This window comes from Colobus angolensis, unplaced genomic scaffold (assembly GCF_000951035.1).
Source record: "Colobus angolensis palliatus isolate OR3802 unplaced genomic scaffold, Cang.pa_1.0 Scaffold214, whole genome shotgun sequence".
Taxonomy (NCBI): Eukaryota; Metazoa; Chordata; class Mammalia; order Primates; family Cercopithecidae; genus Colobus; species Colobus angolensis.
In genome coordinates, this window is record NW_012115311.1 from 1070253 (window position 1) to 1086249 (window position 15997).

Below are 15997 nucleotides of genomic sequence, written 5' to 3' on the forward strand. Positions count from 1 at the left end.
CGCCATCTCGCCCGGCTATTTTTTTGTATTTTTTAGTAGAGACGGGGTTTCACCGTGTAGACCAGGATGGTCTCGATCTCCTGACCTCGTGATCCACCCGTCTCAGCCTCCCAAAGTGCTGGGATTACAGGCTTGAGCCACCGCGCCTGGCCATGAATAGAAATCTTTTTGCTTTTCTACTGTATTGTTTTTAATTTACAAAAAATAACTTATGCTTGCTATACAAATATGTTTATCATATACTAAAATTTCCAAGTTCAGATGATTAATCAGCAGGCCAATAAGCAGTTCCAGGTACAATTTTAAATACTTAAGATAATCAAAGGTAATACTTACCTCCTGTTTCTGTATTATAATAATAGGTAAAACCATCTTCACTTAAACCTTCTACCCAAACGGTCTTCACTGCTGTCTAATAGGAGGAAAAAACCCAGCATAAACTGAGGATAACCACGATGACTTTCTATTGAATAACTCAAGAGTCAGCCACCCTTGCCTCTCCTCCTGACACCTGGTGATATCTCGATCTGCATCCCCACCCAAATCTCATATAGAATTGTAATCCTCCATGTTGGAGATGGGGCCTTGTGGGAGATGACTGCATCACGGGGGTGGTTTCTCATGGTTTCAACACTATCCACCTTTGGTGCTGCTGTCGAAACAGTGAGCAAGTTCCCCTGAGATCTGGTCATTGGAAAGTGTGTGGCACCTCCCGGCTAACCCCTCGCTCCCTTGGTCTGGCCACGTAAGATATGACTGTTTTCCCTTAGCCTTCTGCTATGATTTAATTTAAGTTTCCTGAAGCCTCTGCAGAAGCTCATGCCACCATGCCTCCTGTATAGCCTGCAAACTGTGAGTCAATTAAACCTCTTTTCTTGATAAATTACCTAGTTTCAGAAGTGTTTCTTTATAGCAATGCAAGAACTGACTATTGTACCTGGGTATTAGGGATGGTAGTACTAACCATGGCCAGGAAGCTTGGTTTTTGCTAATAATGAACCAACTTTGGAGAAGTGAATGTCTCACCTTTGAAAGCCAGGAACAGTTCTTTCCAAATGGACAGTGACATGTGAATGGCAACTGACTGCAAACCAACTAATATTTGCCCTGAATGCTGTTTTTGGATAGATATCAGTACTTTTTTTTTTTTGAGGCAGAGTCTTACTTTGTTATCCAGGCTGGAGTGCAGTGGTGAGATCTGTAACCTCTGCCGCCCCGGGTCCAAGCGATTCCCCTGCCTCAGCCTCTTGAATAGCTGGGATTACAGGCACCTGCCACCGTGCCTGGCTAATTTTTTTGTAGTTTTTAGTAGAGATGGGGTTTCACCATCTTGGCCAGGCTGGTCTTTAACTCCTGATCTAGTGATCCACCTGCCTCAGCCTCCCAAAGTGCTGGGACTACAGGCGTGAGCCACTGCGCCTGGCCAGATAATCACTATTTCATCTCCATTCAACCTTCTAACAAAAGCATTATGGGAAAAAAAAAGGACACAGTTTCGGGGTGGAGGGAGTGGAGTATTTGTAAGTAAAGTTGCTTAACAAACCTCTACAAAACCCCAAGAAACCAATCACTTTAAAGAATAAAACAAAAACACTATTAATATGCTTCAGTTACCTTTTTTAAGTTTCCTTGAAATCCTTCAGGTTTCTCCCACTGAGATGCTTAAAGCAAAATATATTGCATTTATAAAATGTTTTTGCTTTAAAAAAATACTTTCCAAAAAATTTGGACAAAACTTATAGTCATTATGTACAAAACACTACAAGTCTACAGTTTAAAACATATTTGAAAAATAAAACAGAATACACCCCAGTACAGAGAATCTATGTGAATGCTATGTAACCAAGAAGAAAGGACAGAACAAGGGATTAGAAGTTACTGGAACTTCCACAGGAATTTTAGAGCCAGGCAGGGCTTCTCATAAAGGTTTCATAGAATTTAGGTTTGATAAGTTTCAAAGGTCTTTTGATATCTTGGGGCAAGGGAGATTGAGAGATAAATTGAGTAATGACTCAGAAGAGGAACAACTAGTACGCAGAAATTAAAAACATGTATCATGGAGAGGAAGAGAATACAAAGTAGCATTTGAAAAAAAGAAGCAAGCAATAAACATTGAAGGGAGAAAAGAAAGAATAGTTTCCAAGGGAATTTGACAAAGACTTCTAATAGCTAGTACATCATCATTTATGGTATCTTCATTGCTAAACTACAACATGCATGTCACTTAAAGCTCAGTGCAAACTCTAACAGATTAATATTCCGACATAGTCCAAAGGTAATTATGATCCTAATGATAATAGTCATTACAGTAAGATTGCTAGCCCAAGGATTTCTTCATGATTAACTCTCTGACCTTATTTCCTACCTTCCTAGCATTCTTAACCTTCTTTTGCTGGCTTTTCTTCTATCCATTCCTTTAATATATGTAACACTCACCTTCTTTACTTCTTGCTCTATTCTCTCTGCTTGTGATCTCATATACTCCTAAAGGTTAACATATTATCTACATCCCCTGACTCAATTTTGCTCAACTCCACACCGTAACCATCAATCACCTACCAAAAGTTGTCATATGAATATTCTGTAGGTACCTCAAATTCAACATATCCAACATATCTAATTCATTATTATCCCCATTAAACTTATTTTTGGTTCCTGTATCTCATATCTAAGTAAATGGCGCCATCATTCTCTCAGCCCTCCATAATATGGCCCCAGTTTACCTTCCAGTCTAACTCTACTAAGATGTCTTCAAAGAACTGCATGTTTTACCTCGACCACTATTTCCCAGTACTTTCAAACCTTTTTTTGGGGTTCATATTGTTCTGTCTGGATTCTGTACCTGTTAATAATCTACTGAAGTCTTCTTTAATCAAAATACAGAGTGTCTGCACTATGCCAGGCACTAAGTTAGGTGCTAGGGATAAAATGGTGAGTAAGGCATCATTCCTGACGTCCTTATCTTAATTTAGAGATCAGCTCTAAAGTAATTCCTATGATGATCTCTCAAAGCTACATAATCACAATGAATTCAACATTATTATGAGTTCCCATATAATCTTAATTACACTTCTATTACGGCACTTTAAAATTCCTCCTTGTATCAAGCTTGTTTCTGTCGCTAAATTTTATGACTCTGGAGAGTAAGATGCTACATAAATGTAGAGTAAGTGTATTAACTTATTCCAAAATATATATGGAGTAAAAACCCCAAATACATTTAGTTTTTAGGAAAAACAAAAAGATGGTTTTGATATTGTTACTGTAAAATGACACTGTGTATTTTTTTTTCTTTTCTTTCTTTCTTTCTTTTTTTGAGATGGACTTTCGCTCTTCTTGCCCAGACAGGAGTGAAATGGTGTGAATTCGACTCATTGCAACCTCCACCTCCCGGGTTCAATCGATTCTCCTCCCTCAGCCTCCCAAGTATCTGGGATTACAGGCATGCACCATCACGCTCGGCTAATTTTTTTTTTTTTTTTTTTGAGAGGGAGTCTCGCCCTGTGGATGGAGTACAGTGGCCCAATCTCCGCTCACTGCAAGCTCCGCCTCCTGGGTTCAGTGGCCCAATCTCGGCTCACTGCAAGCACCGCCTCCCAGGTTTACGCCATTTTCCTGCCTCAGTCTCCCATGTAGGTGGGCCTACAGGTGCCTGCCACCACGCCCGGCTAATTTTTTGTATCTTTAGTAGAGATAGGGTTTCACCATGTTAGCCAGGATGGTCTCGATCTCCTGACCTCGTGATTCACCCATCTCAGCCTCCCAAAGTGCTGGGATTACAGGCGTGAGCCACTGCGCCTGGCCTAATTTTGTATTTTTAGTAGAGACGGGGTTTCACCATGTTGGTCAGGCTGGTCTTGAACTCCTGACCTCAAGTGATCCACCCACCTCGGCCCCACAAAGTGCTAGGATCACAGGCATGAGTCACCACACCTGGCCTTGGCACTGAGTATTTTTCTGTTGGGTTATCAGTTTCCAATAAAATACACAATGCCATTTTTCAGTAACAATATCAAATCAACCAAGGCAGCTATAGAAAAAAGAAATCAGTTACTGGCTCCCAAAAGAAAATCTCTACTGTAGAATATTTTATTTCAAGTACCCCTATAATTTGTGAAGTGGATTTCAAATTCCTTATTTCTATGCAAAGTTCTTTATTTCTATGTAGTTTATACTTACAAAAGTTACTATCGAGAAAATATAAAGCTATAGTTTATTTGTAAGAAAGTCATTATTAAAGGCTTTGACTAAGTATGACACTTAGTCACTATGGGAAGGGTACCTTTTTAAAGGGCACATAGTTTTCTTACCTTTGGGGCAAAAATGAAAAATGTTCCAATATTAGATACAAATCCTAACATAAAATAAATTGTTCTATTCTACTAGTGACACTGTTCTTTACCAGTTTTATGCCTAAATGACTTACCTCCTGAGATAAGATCATAATAGTAATGGTAACCCTCAGAGGTTATGCCTTCTACCCATCTGCCCTTTGAAGGATCTTTTTTTTTCTTCTTCTTTTCTTTCTTTTCTTTCTGTTGATTTGATGTAGAGGTGGGTGGGATAGTGCTGGTTACTGGTGTTACGCTTGGCTCCAAAATTTCTAAAGAGATGAGAGAAGGGTAAAGCAGCCATAGTTAACTACTATTTTTTATTGTTGTCGGCATAAAACATTAACGTTATTTCAATCAAAACCTAAGATTCTTTTGAGAACTTGACACATTATTATAAAGTTCATTCGGAAAAATAAACATGTAAGGGCAGGAAAACTGTAATAAAAAGAAAAAGGAGAATTTAGTTCTACCAGTTATTAAAACTTATTCTAAAACTATGGGTTAAAAATACAGCCAGCAGTGTGGAACTGACATAGAAATAGGCAAGCACATAATTGAAACAGAATAGTCCAGATACAGGGCCAACTTCAGGTTGGCTGGTATTTCATATCAAGAGGATAAAAGACAGATCATTAAAAAAAAGAGGTTTTCAAATTACCTATTGGGTAGAATGTTCACTATTCGGGCGATGGGTATACTAAAAGTCCAGATTCCATCACTATGCAATATATGCATATGAGAAATCTGCACTTGATCCCCCTAAATCTATAAAAATAAAAAAAAAAAAATGGAAATAAAGAAACCATGTTTAAAAAGAAAGTTTTTAGATTAACTGGTTAATTATTTGGGAAAAAAGCAAAGCTGTTTCCCACTCCCTGCTCTCTTCCCCCTTTTTTATTAAATACTAGGTCAAAGATAGTTACAAAAAGAACACAAAGTAAAATAATGTTAAATTTGACTACTTAAAAATTAAGATATTCTGTATGACAAAAATAAAAAAAAAAAACAAATGAAAAAATATTTACAATAAATATAGCAAAGGGTTAATATTCCTAACAAAGATCCTTTACGAATCAAACATTCTAATAGAAAAATGGACAACAATTACAAAGACAATTCAGATAACTTTTACTTTTTTTTCTTATGTTGTCCAGGCTGGAGTGCAGTGGCGCAATCAAAGCCCACAATAGTAGCCTTGAACTCTTCAGCTCAAGCAATCTTCCCACTTTAGCATCCCAAGTAGCTGGGACTACAGGTGCGTACCACCACGCCCAGTTAATTTTTTATTTTTATATCGTAGTAGAGGTGGGGTCTCACCATCTTGCTAGGTTGGTCCTGAACTCCTGGGGTCAAGCAATCCTCCCACTCTGGCTTCCTAAACTGCTGGGATTACAGGCATGAACCACAGCACCCAGCCAATTAACATTTATTTTTGCTAATATTCAAAGAAATGTTTTTCTGTTGTTTTGCAGAAGATCGGTAAGTACCAAAAAGAATGACCAAATCTAGTATTAGTTTGATGGATCAGGTATTTACATTGGTTTGAAATAATAGGTAGTTTTGGTGGGGACAGTGGCTCACACTTGTAATCCCAGAACTTTGGGAAGGCCAGGCAGGTGGATTGCTTGAGGCCAGGAGTTCCAGATCAGCCTGGGCAACATGGCAAGACCCTGTCTCCACCAAAAATTAGCTGGGACTGGTGGCGAGCTGAGGTGGAAGGACCACTGAAGCCGGGGAGGTCAAGGCTACAGTGAGCCATGATTGTGCCACTGCACTCCAGCCAGGTGACAGAGCGAGACCTGTCTTCAAAAAAAAAGAGAGAAAAATAGTTTTTAATGTCTTTACTTTCCAAAGGATTGGCTAGTTACTCCTAAAACAGGTTAATAAACTTATTTTTGTTCTAGTGAAAATGTAAATCAGTCCATTTCTGGAGACAATGTGGTATTAACTATCAATATAAAATATATTTACACTTTGATACTGTAATGTAACTTCTAGAAACTGAACCTACAGAGACAAGTAAGTGTAAAAAGATACATGCATATAAGATGCTTTTAATGCATCTTAGTGAAAAACGCTAAGCAACCTAAATGTTAACTAGGAAACGATTAAATAAATTATAGTACAGAGACAAAATAACAGTGGCTACCATTTATTCAACATTTGTTATGTGTGGTCACATAATAAGCAATTTATACCATAATGTCACTTAGTTTTAATAATCTAAAATTATAACTAGCAAGAGAAAATTGTCTGACTCCAAAGTCTGCTCCTAACTACCATATAAAAATGATATATCTCCCTAATTATTTAAAAGAAAAGATACATTTGATATATCATTGAGAGAAAAAATAAAACCAGCAAATAGACCACAGCACAAAATATGTAATTTAAAAAAAGATTTAAAGAAGAGGTCTGCAAAAAATCTTAACAGTTAGTGAGTTTTCAAAACCTCTTTTCTTTGTACTGCATTTTTGTATGTTTAAAGGAATATATATCCTATTTGGAAAAACAAGGCAATGATAATATTTAATAGGAAAAATCCATTTAAATATAAAATGGTAAAATTTATTTGCTCAAAGGGCAGCATAATGGAATCTCTCAATGCATATAACTGATAATAGTTGGACTTTCACCTACTCCTAATTCTCCAGAAATGCCTAAATCCTTTTTCCTTTCAAAATGAACACATGGCTTTATCCTCAAGTAACCAAACAACTTTCCCACCTTTTAATTACTAATGTCCAGGATAACATTTTTAAAGTCTGGCTACAACTTTAATGAACACAATGCCAATTAACTTAACTGGTACTCTGCTTAAAACCTTAATTGAAAGCTGTTTTTATTAGAGGAATACCATCACATGTTGATGATTGCAACCAGTACGTAAGATCAACTGAGATCTGCTATATGCTTGGCTTAAGGAAAATGGATGTGATATGGAAGAATTATTCACAAAACCTTCCCAGTTTAAAGCCTAAATTCAATGACACGATAGACACAGTCTAGTTAAATAATGTCTTTCACCTGGAACTTCCTTCTAGTAGTAAATATCTGCCTTCTAGTAGTAAAATCTGCAAATTGTCCACAAAAGGTTAATTCATTACATAATCACCCATATAAATATACAAGACTCATAATTTTCACCATATGGACACAGTGAATTGTAATTATAATGCAGGGCCTCTTTTTAAATGCATAATGTCTTTTAGCCAAATAACTAGAATACCTAAAAACCTCAAAGTGTCTCTGAAATGAACCACTTACCTAGGATAGAGCTAGGATTACAAAAGTAGTATGGCTGCTATGAATGAAGGTGTTAAAAGATAAAACATTAAAAGTACAACAAAAGGGCATGAACAAACTTCCATAGTCTAAACAGGGCTATGATGCATAATAAAAGCACTGAGAGTATACTGAGTTTATAACCTCTTTATGGAAACAATCAAAGCTTACTTAGCATGATCTCTGATGTTACTTTTAAAACATGCTGGCTGCTTTTTTTTTTTTTTTTTTACCTGATTCTAAGCCAAGCCTTTTCAAATCCTCTTGGTATGCTTTCAGGGCAGCTGCCTCCATTGCAGCAAACTCCTTTGATGCCTTTTCTTCTTCCTTTGCCTTATCCAGGCTTTTCTGTTTAATCTATGTAAGACATACATAACAGTGAAAGCGAGATAAAGGACTGACATTTGCATAGAAAAATTAGCAAAGAAACAATCTAAATTACCTCACTGATCCTTTTTGCCACATTTTCCTTATGATTCTTTCCTCTTTCATGAAATTCAACACTCTTGAAAATGAAAAAAGAGAAAATACAAAAGAAAACTACATGAACATCATAAAATTCATAGTAAACAAACAATTTTCTCATAAACATGAGAAAATTAAAATTAAAATGAATGGCAGAAAAGATGAAAACATTCATTTAATGCAAACTGGCCCTTTGAATCAAATGATGCTAGGGAACTACATTGTTTTATTATTATGTCCTCTGACTAGGTTTCCTCTGGTTCTTAAAATAAACCATGGTGACCTTATTAATGGAGAAAAATACAAGGTACCCTTGATGACTAATCTAGTGACTATGACTGTAATGAGGACTCAAACACGACATGAAGCCAAAAGATTTTTAAACAACTTTCAACATCAAAAGCCTTTAGAATTTTATTGCTGTATTTGTCACAAGGAGGGACATAGAGAACAATTATTTTATTGCTTTATTCCTCAAAATTAGGAGAAAAGTACATATTTTAAGATTCCTCCTAAATTATAAGCAAACGCTTTTATACAATGTGGTAATGGTTCAAAATGTACAACTTCTATGGAAGATAATTTGGCAACATCTATCAAGACTACAAATACATTTACCCTTTGACATAGCAATTTTATTTCTGGTAATTTTTTCTATAGATATACCTGCACATGTACAAAATCATGATATATACAAGCTTAATGACTGCAGCACTGTTTGCAATAACAATACAATATCCATCTCTAGGGGACTGACTGGCTAAACTATGGTACATTCTCATAGGCTACTGTAACAGAGAAAAAGCAGCTCTTCATGTATGGATACAGAGAGCTCCAGTTACATACTGTTCAATTTTTAAAAACTACAGTTCAGAACAATATATACAGTACATTATCTTTTATGTATGCTGGAAGAAGAACTTGTGTCTACATGCATGTAGAAACAATGGAAGGATAGGCAAGAAAATGAAAAAAAAAAGATAACCTATGGGGACTGATGGCAACTGGATGACTGGGGACAGGGGCGGGTGAGTGAGTGCAATTATCTATTTAAACAATCAGAAATGCTCCCTAAATTACAAGTTTCTAGTTAAATGCAGTAAGAAATTCCTGGCAAGCTCTGCAAAATAAGTTCTGTCAATCAAATCTTATATGATGCATTAACTGAGCTATTCTAAAATACTACCGTGAATTCATCTTTAAAGTGTGACTTTGTAAAGCAGATAATCCTGTTTCTCATACATTGGGTTTCCTAAGGTTGATTACACTACACAAAGAATACAATATTAAAGGACCATTCAAAATTAAATTAATTTTGTTACTAATTAAAGTTTAAATCAATGTGTATTACCAATTCAAGAAGATGAAGACAGACTACACTGGAAGGGATTACTTACTCTAGATAATTCACAAAATTCATTTTACAGCCTAGGTACCTCCAAGAAAGAGAGACTTTAAGTGATTTGTGTGATTTTAAAAATTCATGGTATTTATTTATAACGACAGCCTACATAAAATAAGAGTCAAGAACTTTAGCAACTATCCAAAAAGACCAAAACATCAAAAAAAATCCAAATCCTAAACACCTTGCAGATAACAGTAAATGTCTACAGAAGAAATCCACAGCATTAAAATATGAGACTACTATTCTCTGTGCATCCAACTTTGCCAAGTAAAAAGGGTATCAACATAAAATACATTTAACAGATACCCTAGTGTTTATGTGGTATGTACATAGTATTTTGACACGCAAGAGGGGAGAAAAATCAGTGGTGTGCTTTTTGCTTTACATCTTCAACACTGGATCTCAACTATGAGATAGACTAACAACATACCTAACAGAGTTGTTACTTTGTTTCATGAGAAAGCGAATAATTGTGTTCTTTCAAATTTAAGCATCTAAAGATATACAACTCTGCATTAAATACACTTGATTATTTCTACAGCAGAAAATACACAAGAAAAACTAAAATGTTGCTTTTATATTTTAAAGGCTTTCCACAATACTTTGTGTATGACAGTATTATGAACACCATCGTTATAATGTAGGTGCTTCATAAACAAGAATGAGATGACCTACTCATTGCCCATTTCCCAAAAGGTCACAGAGAAATAATTTCACTTAATACATAATCAAAGTTAGGTTGACGAAAAGGAAAAAGGCTCACAGCTTTCATAAGGGACTGAGAAAACAGAAATCTTTTGATGTTTTTAAAATGCAAGAGCAATGTGCATAAAAGTGCTTTGTAAACTGAGTTTACATAAAAAAGCACTTCATTCAACACAATTATTATTAGAATCTCTAATAGCGAAATTATCATACAGGCCTATTGTCTGCTATCCAGCACTTGCAGTAATCACAGAATTTCTTTGGCTGTGACTTCCAGTAGTCCGCCCTGAAAAAGGGAGAAAACAAGGCTAAGCTCATGTAAACCTTAAAAAGGTAAAATTTTGCATGCTTTACATTTTTTAACTTTTGAAATACATGCCCCTGCTACTGAATCTTGTATTGTTATATATAGCCCTTTTTTATTGTTTATCTGGTTGGAGCAGTCAATCGAAATTCTGTTCCCAGCAGAGCAGGAAAAGTCTGTACCTAATTCACTACAAAACTCCCTTCAATAAGATGGCTTTCAAAAATTCCTCACTTGTTACCGTCATCGTTACGAAAAACTAAGGAACATCTTAGACAACATTTATCCTTTCTGGCTTTGGGGGAGGTTGATGTAATGGAGACCTGAGGAAACTCATAAAGTTTGCCTTAAATCAAGTTATTCCCACCAAAAGAACAACATACAAGACTACTCTGGGGGAAGACTGCAGTTCCTCCGAGACTATCAGTTAAAACAAACTGTTCTTGAGCCTCAAAGCAAGAGAGAATTGGAAAAGCCGTGGGACTTCGTAGACGGCCAACCAAAAAAAAAAAATCATTACGCTATCCAGGGCTGGCCGCTTCCAGTGGGCGGGGGAGGCCGCAGCCCAGCCCTAGTTTCACAATACACTAGGGTTCAGGGGCTTCGGAGCCCAAAGGGGCGCGTGCGACCCCCGACAGCGTCGTGGAGAGAGCACTGCGTCGCTTCACCCGCGGCCGTCCAACCCGCCCCCTGAACCGGCCGCCGGTCTCCCCCAAGAGCCCGTGCCCCACACCCCACGGCGCTCGGCGGGGTAACATTTCTACCCCGCCCTGAGAACCGGCCCTGCAGGTCTGGGGCCGGTCCCGAGCGAGTTAAGGACGCATCCGTCACGCCCCCGGCCGAAGGGCGGGAGGAGAGGAGGGGAAGACCCAGGCGAGAAGGGGCCGCCCAGAGAAACACCACCTCGTTGTTCAGGGCCTGAGACCCAACTCACATGACTGCGCCAGCCGCTCTGCAAGTCGTCCGGGGTTCCACTCAGACTCGCGCTTTCTCAGCGGGACGAGTCGGGCTCTTCCAGCCGCCCGAGGCCCACCCAAACCTCCCTCCTACCCAGATACCTTCCTCAGTCCGCGGGACCAGCGTTCCGCCGTTCCCAACTACGGGTGCCCAGACGATCCAATCCGCGTTCGAAATCGCCTCCTCTCCCCTCCCCCGACAGGGGCGGTACTCCCGGCTCCAAAGAGGTGGGGTCGGTATAAAGGGGTTGAGGTCACCGGCAAGGGGCAAAAGCGCGACGGGACCAGAGCTGAAGGACAGGATCTCAAACCTCAAATCCCTGCGCCATCCCGCCGTCTCTGTGTCCTACCCTGGGACCCAGAACCTCCACCCTCCTTCTAGACTCGCTGGCTCCAGGCCAAGGAGCTCGGGCGCCGCCTCCGCCCCGAACGCAAACAGCTGTTCCCAGAGAAGTCGCCGCTCTCAACTTTGCCAACTAGTCCGCAGGCACTTTGACCAGCAGAGCAACCGGGATCTGTGGGTCGGGGTCCTCTGGCGGAGTTTAAAAAAGGAGGTGAAACTGCGGGGTCCGGGGCCGCGAGTCGCTAGGCTTCGCCTCAAACTTTGCTCTTGAGGCGGACCGGCCCCGCCCCGCCCCTCCTTTCCCCCGCGACGCCCGCGCGCTCGGACTGGGCTTGTTCCCTAGCTCGGGGAGCGCGTGGGCGGCGGCGGCGACGGCGGTGGCGAGCTGTGCGGCGAAGGAGGCAGAGGCGCTTACGTTTGTCAGGTGGGTCACGGCAGTTTCTTAGAGCAGCACTTCCCATATGGTCTAGCGGTTAGGATTCCTGGTTTTCACCCAGGCGGCCCGGGTTCGACTCCCGGTATGGGAAAGCTGCGGGTTTTTTCCCTCCCCCTTTTCTCTTTTTTAAACTATCAGTTTGGAGGGCTCACTTGTTAAATCTTGTGTTCTGGTTCCTTTCTTGTCCCCCTGTGTGAGTTTATAGAAAACGAGCATTACTGTAGTTAGGTGGCGCCAGGAGCTGGGCTGCGGCTTTTGGAGCGGCCAGTGCCCCACCGTGCCTGCTGGAGAAGCGAGTGCGCTCCGGGTCCTTCTCCCTCCCGCCTCCGGCTCGCGGGGCTGGTGGACCCTGAGGGAGTTTCACTTTCCCCGGGGCTGTTCCCCGCCCCTCTGGCCCGTAGTTTTCCAGACGCCCGGGAGGTGATGATTAACTCTGGCCTTGCGTTATCTCCTCCCAGCGCCCCCCTCCGGCCCACAGCCTGTTCGGCCGCCCTTGCGACTCTTCCGATGCGGGACGAGCTGGCCCCCCTGCCCTGGGCGCCGCGGAGCCCGCGCCCGGGCGATACCTCTAGTGGTCCTCTGGCCACAGGGTATTTACCAGGCCCCACGGAACACACTGTGCTTTCCGCGCCCTCCCGGGGGGCGCGCTTTCCCGGCAGCGCAGCCGCCCGGAGCCCCTTTCCGCCGCGTGTGCGCTCGCGTCTCCACCCGCGGCGCCCGTGCAAGCATGAGGCTGGCCCGCGAGGTGTCCCAACTTGACGTTAGGGGTGCTTGTCGCGGTCACGGAAAGTACCCTCGAAAAAAGGCCTTTGGGAACGAGAATCTTTTTTCTTTCCCTTTATAAACACCACGAGCTATGGAGAAGAAAAATACCACTATGATGAGATGGCTTTAAATAAGTAAATCGGCTTTCTAAAGGGTCTAACATTTTGAGCGCCGTTGATTTAAAAAAAAAAAACTTGATTAAAAACAACAACAACAACAACAACAACACATCTTGGGGTGGAGATGGGGCTTGAGAAAGAGAAAATTGGCTGGAGACTGGGGAGGGGACGTTAAAACAACGTTTCACTGTATTTTTAAATATAGAAGCCCTGTGTTTATTACAAAGAAGGGGCAGCTGTGTCAGCCTCATGTGAGCTGTAAATGAAACAAAAGCGTTATCTTAAATGCAAGCTGAAATTAGAAAATAGGGTCAGCTATAATGTTTAGTCTACTGGGCCTCTGGGAACAAACGAAAAAGGAAAAAGTGACTCTTGTGGATGGGTTTCTGGTCAGTGCCATTACTGAGAGCAGATGTTTTTGGTTGTTAGTATGTGTGTTCCCGGACTATTTTGTAGCTTTAAATGCACAGTAAATTTGTTACTGTGATCTGCGTGATTAAGGATTAGTTAGGCTTACCTTGTTAAAAAAAAAAAAAGAAAAAGTCTAAGTATTTTAAATCATCTTCATTAATTCAAATATTTGTGTGTTTGCTACACACCAAGCACCACCAGATGCTTTTGAATTTACTGATGTTCGGGTTCTTCATGTTAGCTAGTGGATAGAATACTGAATCGAATAATATTTTGGTTTCTGTGATTAGCTGTGTAATGAGACTTTTCACCTTCTCTGTTCTCTGGCTTTAGAGCCATACATTTTTGATAACACATATCACAAATTTTAAATACAGTTACAAGAATTGTTGAGTGATTCTTGAATAGATAATGAAAGTGGAAGCTTCATTTAAATAAGTAATAGTGTGTCATTAAGAAGCAGTTACTAAAGAATTATATAGTAGTTGAAAATTTGAAAAGAAGGAAAGATAACTTGGATAACTCTGCCTTAATTGTCCCCAGAGAGGCCTTAAGTTTTGACCTTTTTTTTTTTTTTTTTGAGACAGTCTCCCTCGGCCTCCCAAAGTGTTGGGATTATAGGAGTGAGCCACCGCGCCCGGCCTATATATATTTTTTGAGTCAAGGTCTCCCTCTGTAACCCAGGCTGGCGTGCATTGGCGCCATCTCAGCTCACTGCAACCTCCGCCTCCCAGATTCAAGCTATTCTTGTGCCTCAGCCTCCGAAGTAGCTGGGACTACAGGCACCCGCCACCACGCACGACTAATTTTTGTATTTTGAGTAGAGACAGTGTTTCACCATGTTAGCCAGGCTGGTCTCGAACCCCTGACCTCAGGTGATCCACCCGCCTCGGCCTCTCAAAGTGCTAGGTGCTAGGATTACAGGCGTGAGCCACCATGCCAGGCATTGACCTTGCATTTTGAATGAGTTTACAACATTGTACCAAATGGTGCTAAAATGGATGTTATTTTCAACTGTGCACTCGGTAATTGCAAATAGTTGTACTGTATACCTGGGAGCGAACACAAAGGAAGTAGTTGGGTCATCTCTGTATAAAACACGGATTTATCTTTCGTGTAGTTGTGCATTACATAGAATGTGGTAAGGCAACGTCTGCGTTGTAGAAGTGCTACTGGAGTAACAGGTGAGGAATCAGTTCTGCTCTAGGGAGAGGACTGGAGAAGAGACCTAGAGAGGAGAGTGGACCTTGAAGAACTGGTTGGATTTCTCCTGTTGGGGAATGTGAATCATAAAACTCAGGTAGGGGGAACAAGTATGAGGCTGGCAAGTAGTCGGTTTGGCAGGAGCACAGAGTGCCTGCAGGGAGAGCCATGGGAGATCAAGCTGGGAATGTAGAAAGGAATTTTAACTTGATAAAATTTTGAGTAGGTAACAGCTTCTTTTATCAAGGAGTGACATTTTATGTCACAAAAAATTTTTAAACCATTTCTGTCTCTTGGAAAATCCAAAGATAGCAGTGGCATGTGAAAAATTCTTGTTTTAAAAGATTCAAGGAACAAAGAAACGTAGACTGTTTTGTGTCCGTAGATTTTATGTTTAGGAGTTGAATATTAATTTGTAATTAATAGAATGGAGAAAAGCAATCAGTTAATTAGAATTCACTTTATAGGAATGAAGTCTAGGTTTAAAGTATGAGAATGATCTGTCTTGCTTTGTTGAAAGTGACCTTGGTATTGGAAGACAGCTGCTCGTTACTGTCAGTAAGACATATATCTTAAATTGGTTAAGGCTAGGTGATCAATTTGTGAAGATTCATTCTTATACTTGTGCCATTGGCAGGCATATTTTAGGAGTGCTCTCTTGGGCCATAAATTAGTGACACTGAGTGCTATTGATTTACCCAAACAACCTCTTTAATATTTGCTACTCTTAGGTGTAATTAGAAGATATACGAAAGAGGCAGGATGTGGTGGCTCGTGCCTGTAATCCTAGCACTTTGGGATGCTGAGGCAGGCAGATCAACATGGTGAAATCACATCTCTACCAAAAATACAAAAAAATTAGCCGGGCGTCGTGGCACACGCTGCACCTGTATCAGCTATTCAGGAGGCCGAGGTGGGAAGATCGCTTGAGCCCTGGAGGCAGAGATTGCAATAAGCCAGGATCTCAGGATCATGCCACTGCACTCCAGCCTTGGAGACAGAGCGAGAGCGAGACTCCACCTCAGGGGAAAAAAAAAAAAGAAAAAAGTGAGAGAGCCTGAACAACTTAACAAGAGCCTGTCTCTACAAAAATAAAATGTAAAAAAATTAGCCAGGTGTGATGCCACATGCCTGTAGTCCTAGCTACTTGCAAGCCTAAGGTGGGAGGATCCATTGAGCCCAGGAATTCAAGGCTGCAGTGAGCTGTGATGACACCACTACACTCCAGGTGAGAGAGCAAGAACCGAAGACCTTGTCTCTTAAAAA

General features: G+C 40.7%; 1 protein-coding gene and 1 non-coding gene across 3 annotated transcripts in view; one reads left to right on the plus strand and one right to left on the minus strand.

Annotated features, from left to right (window-relative positions):
• The window catches only part of WBP4 (WW domain binding protein 4), a 22995-nt gene extending 11195 nt beyond the window's left edge, over positions 1–11800 (minus strand). Inside the window, exons 1-7 of one of the 2 annotated variants that reach the window (XM_011942971.1) lie at positions 11433–11800; positions 10408–10480; positions 8062–8124; positions 7853–7976; positions 4427–4603; positions 1615–1661; positions 337–412 (exon numbers count right to left, since the gene is read on the minus strand). In XM_011942971.1, coding sequence (XP_011798361.1) covers positions 337–412; positions 1615–1661; positions 4427–4603; positions 7853–7976; positions 8062–8124; positions 10408–10480; positions 11433–11434 — 562 coding nt within the window. In that variant the 5' untranslated portion in view covers positions 11435–11800. The remainder of the gene's footprint in view (positions 1–336; positions 413–1614; positions 1662–4426; positions 4604–7852; positions 7977–8061; positions 8125–10407; positions 10481–11432) is intronic. The other variant, XM_011942972.1, reaches the window with a different exon arrangement.
• Positions 11801–12252: 452 nt separating this feature from the next.
• On the plus strand, positions 12253–12324 carry TRNAE-UUC. Its single transcript has one exon. It is a non-coding gene; the product is annotated as a tRNA-Glu (tRNA).
• Positions 12325–15997: the final 3673 nt, after the last annotated feature.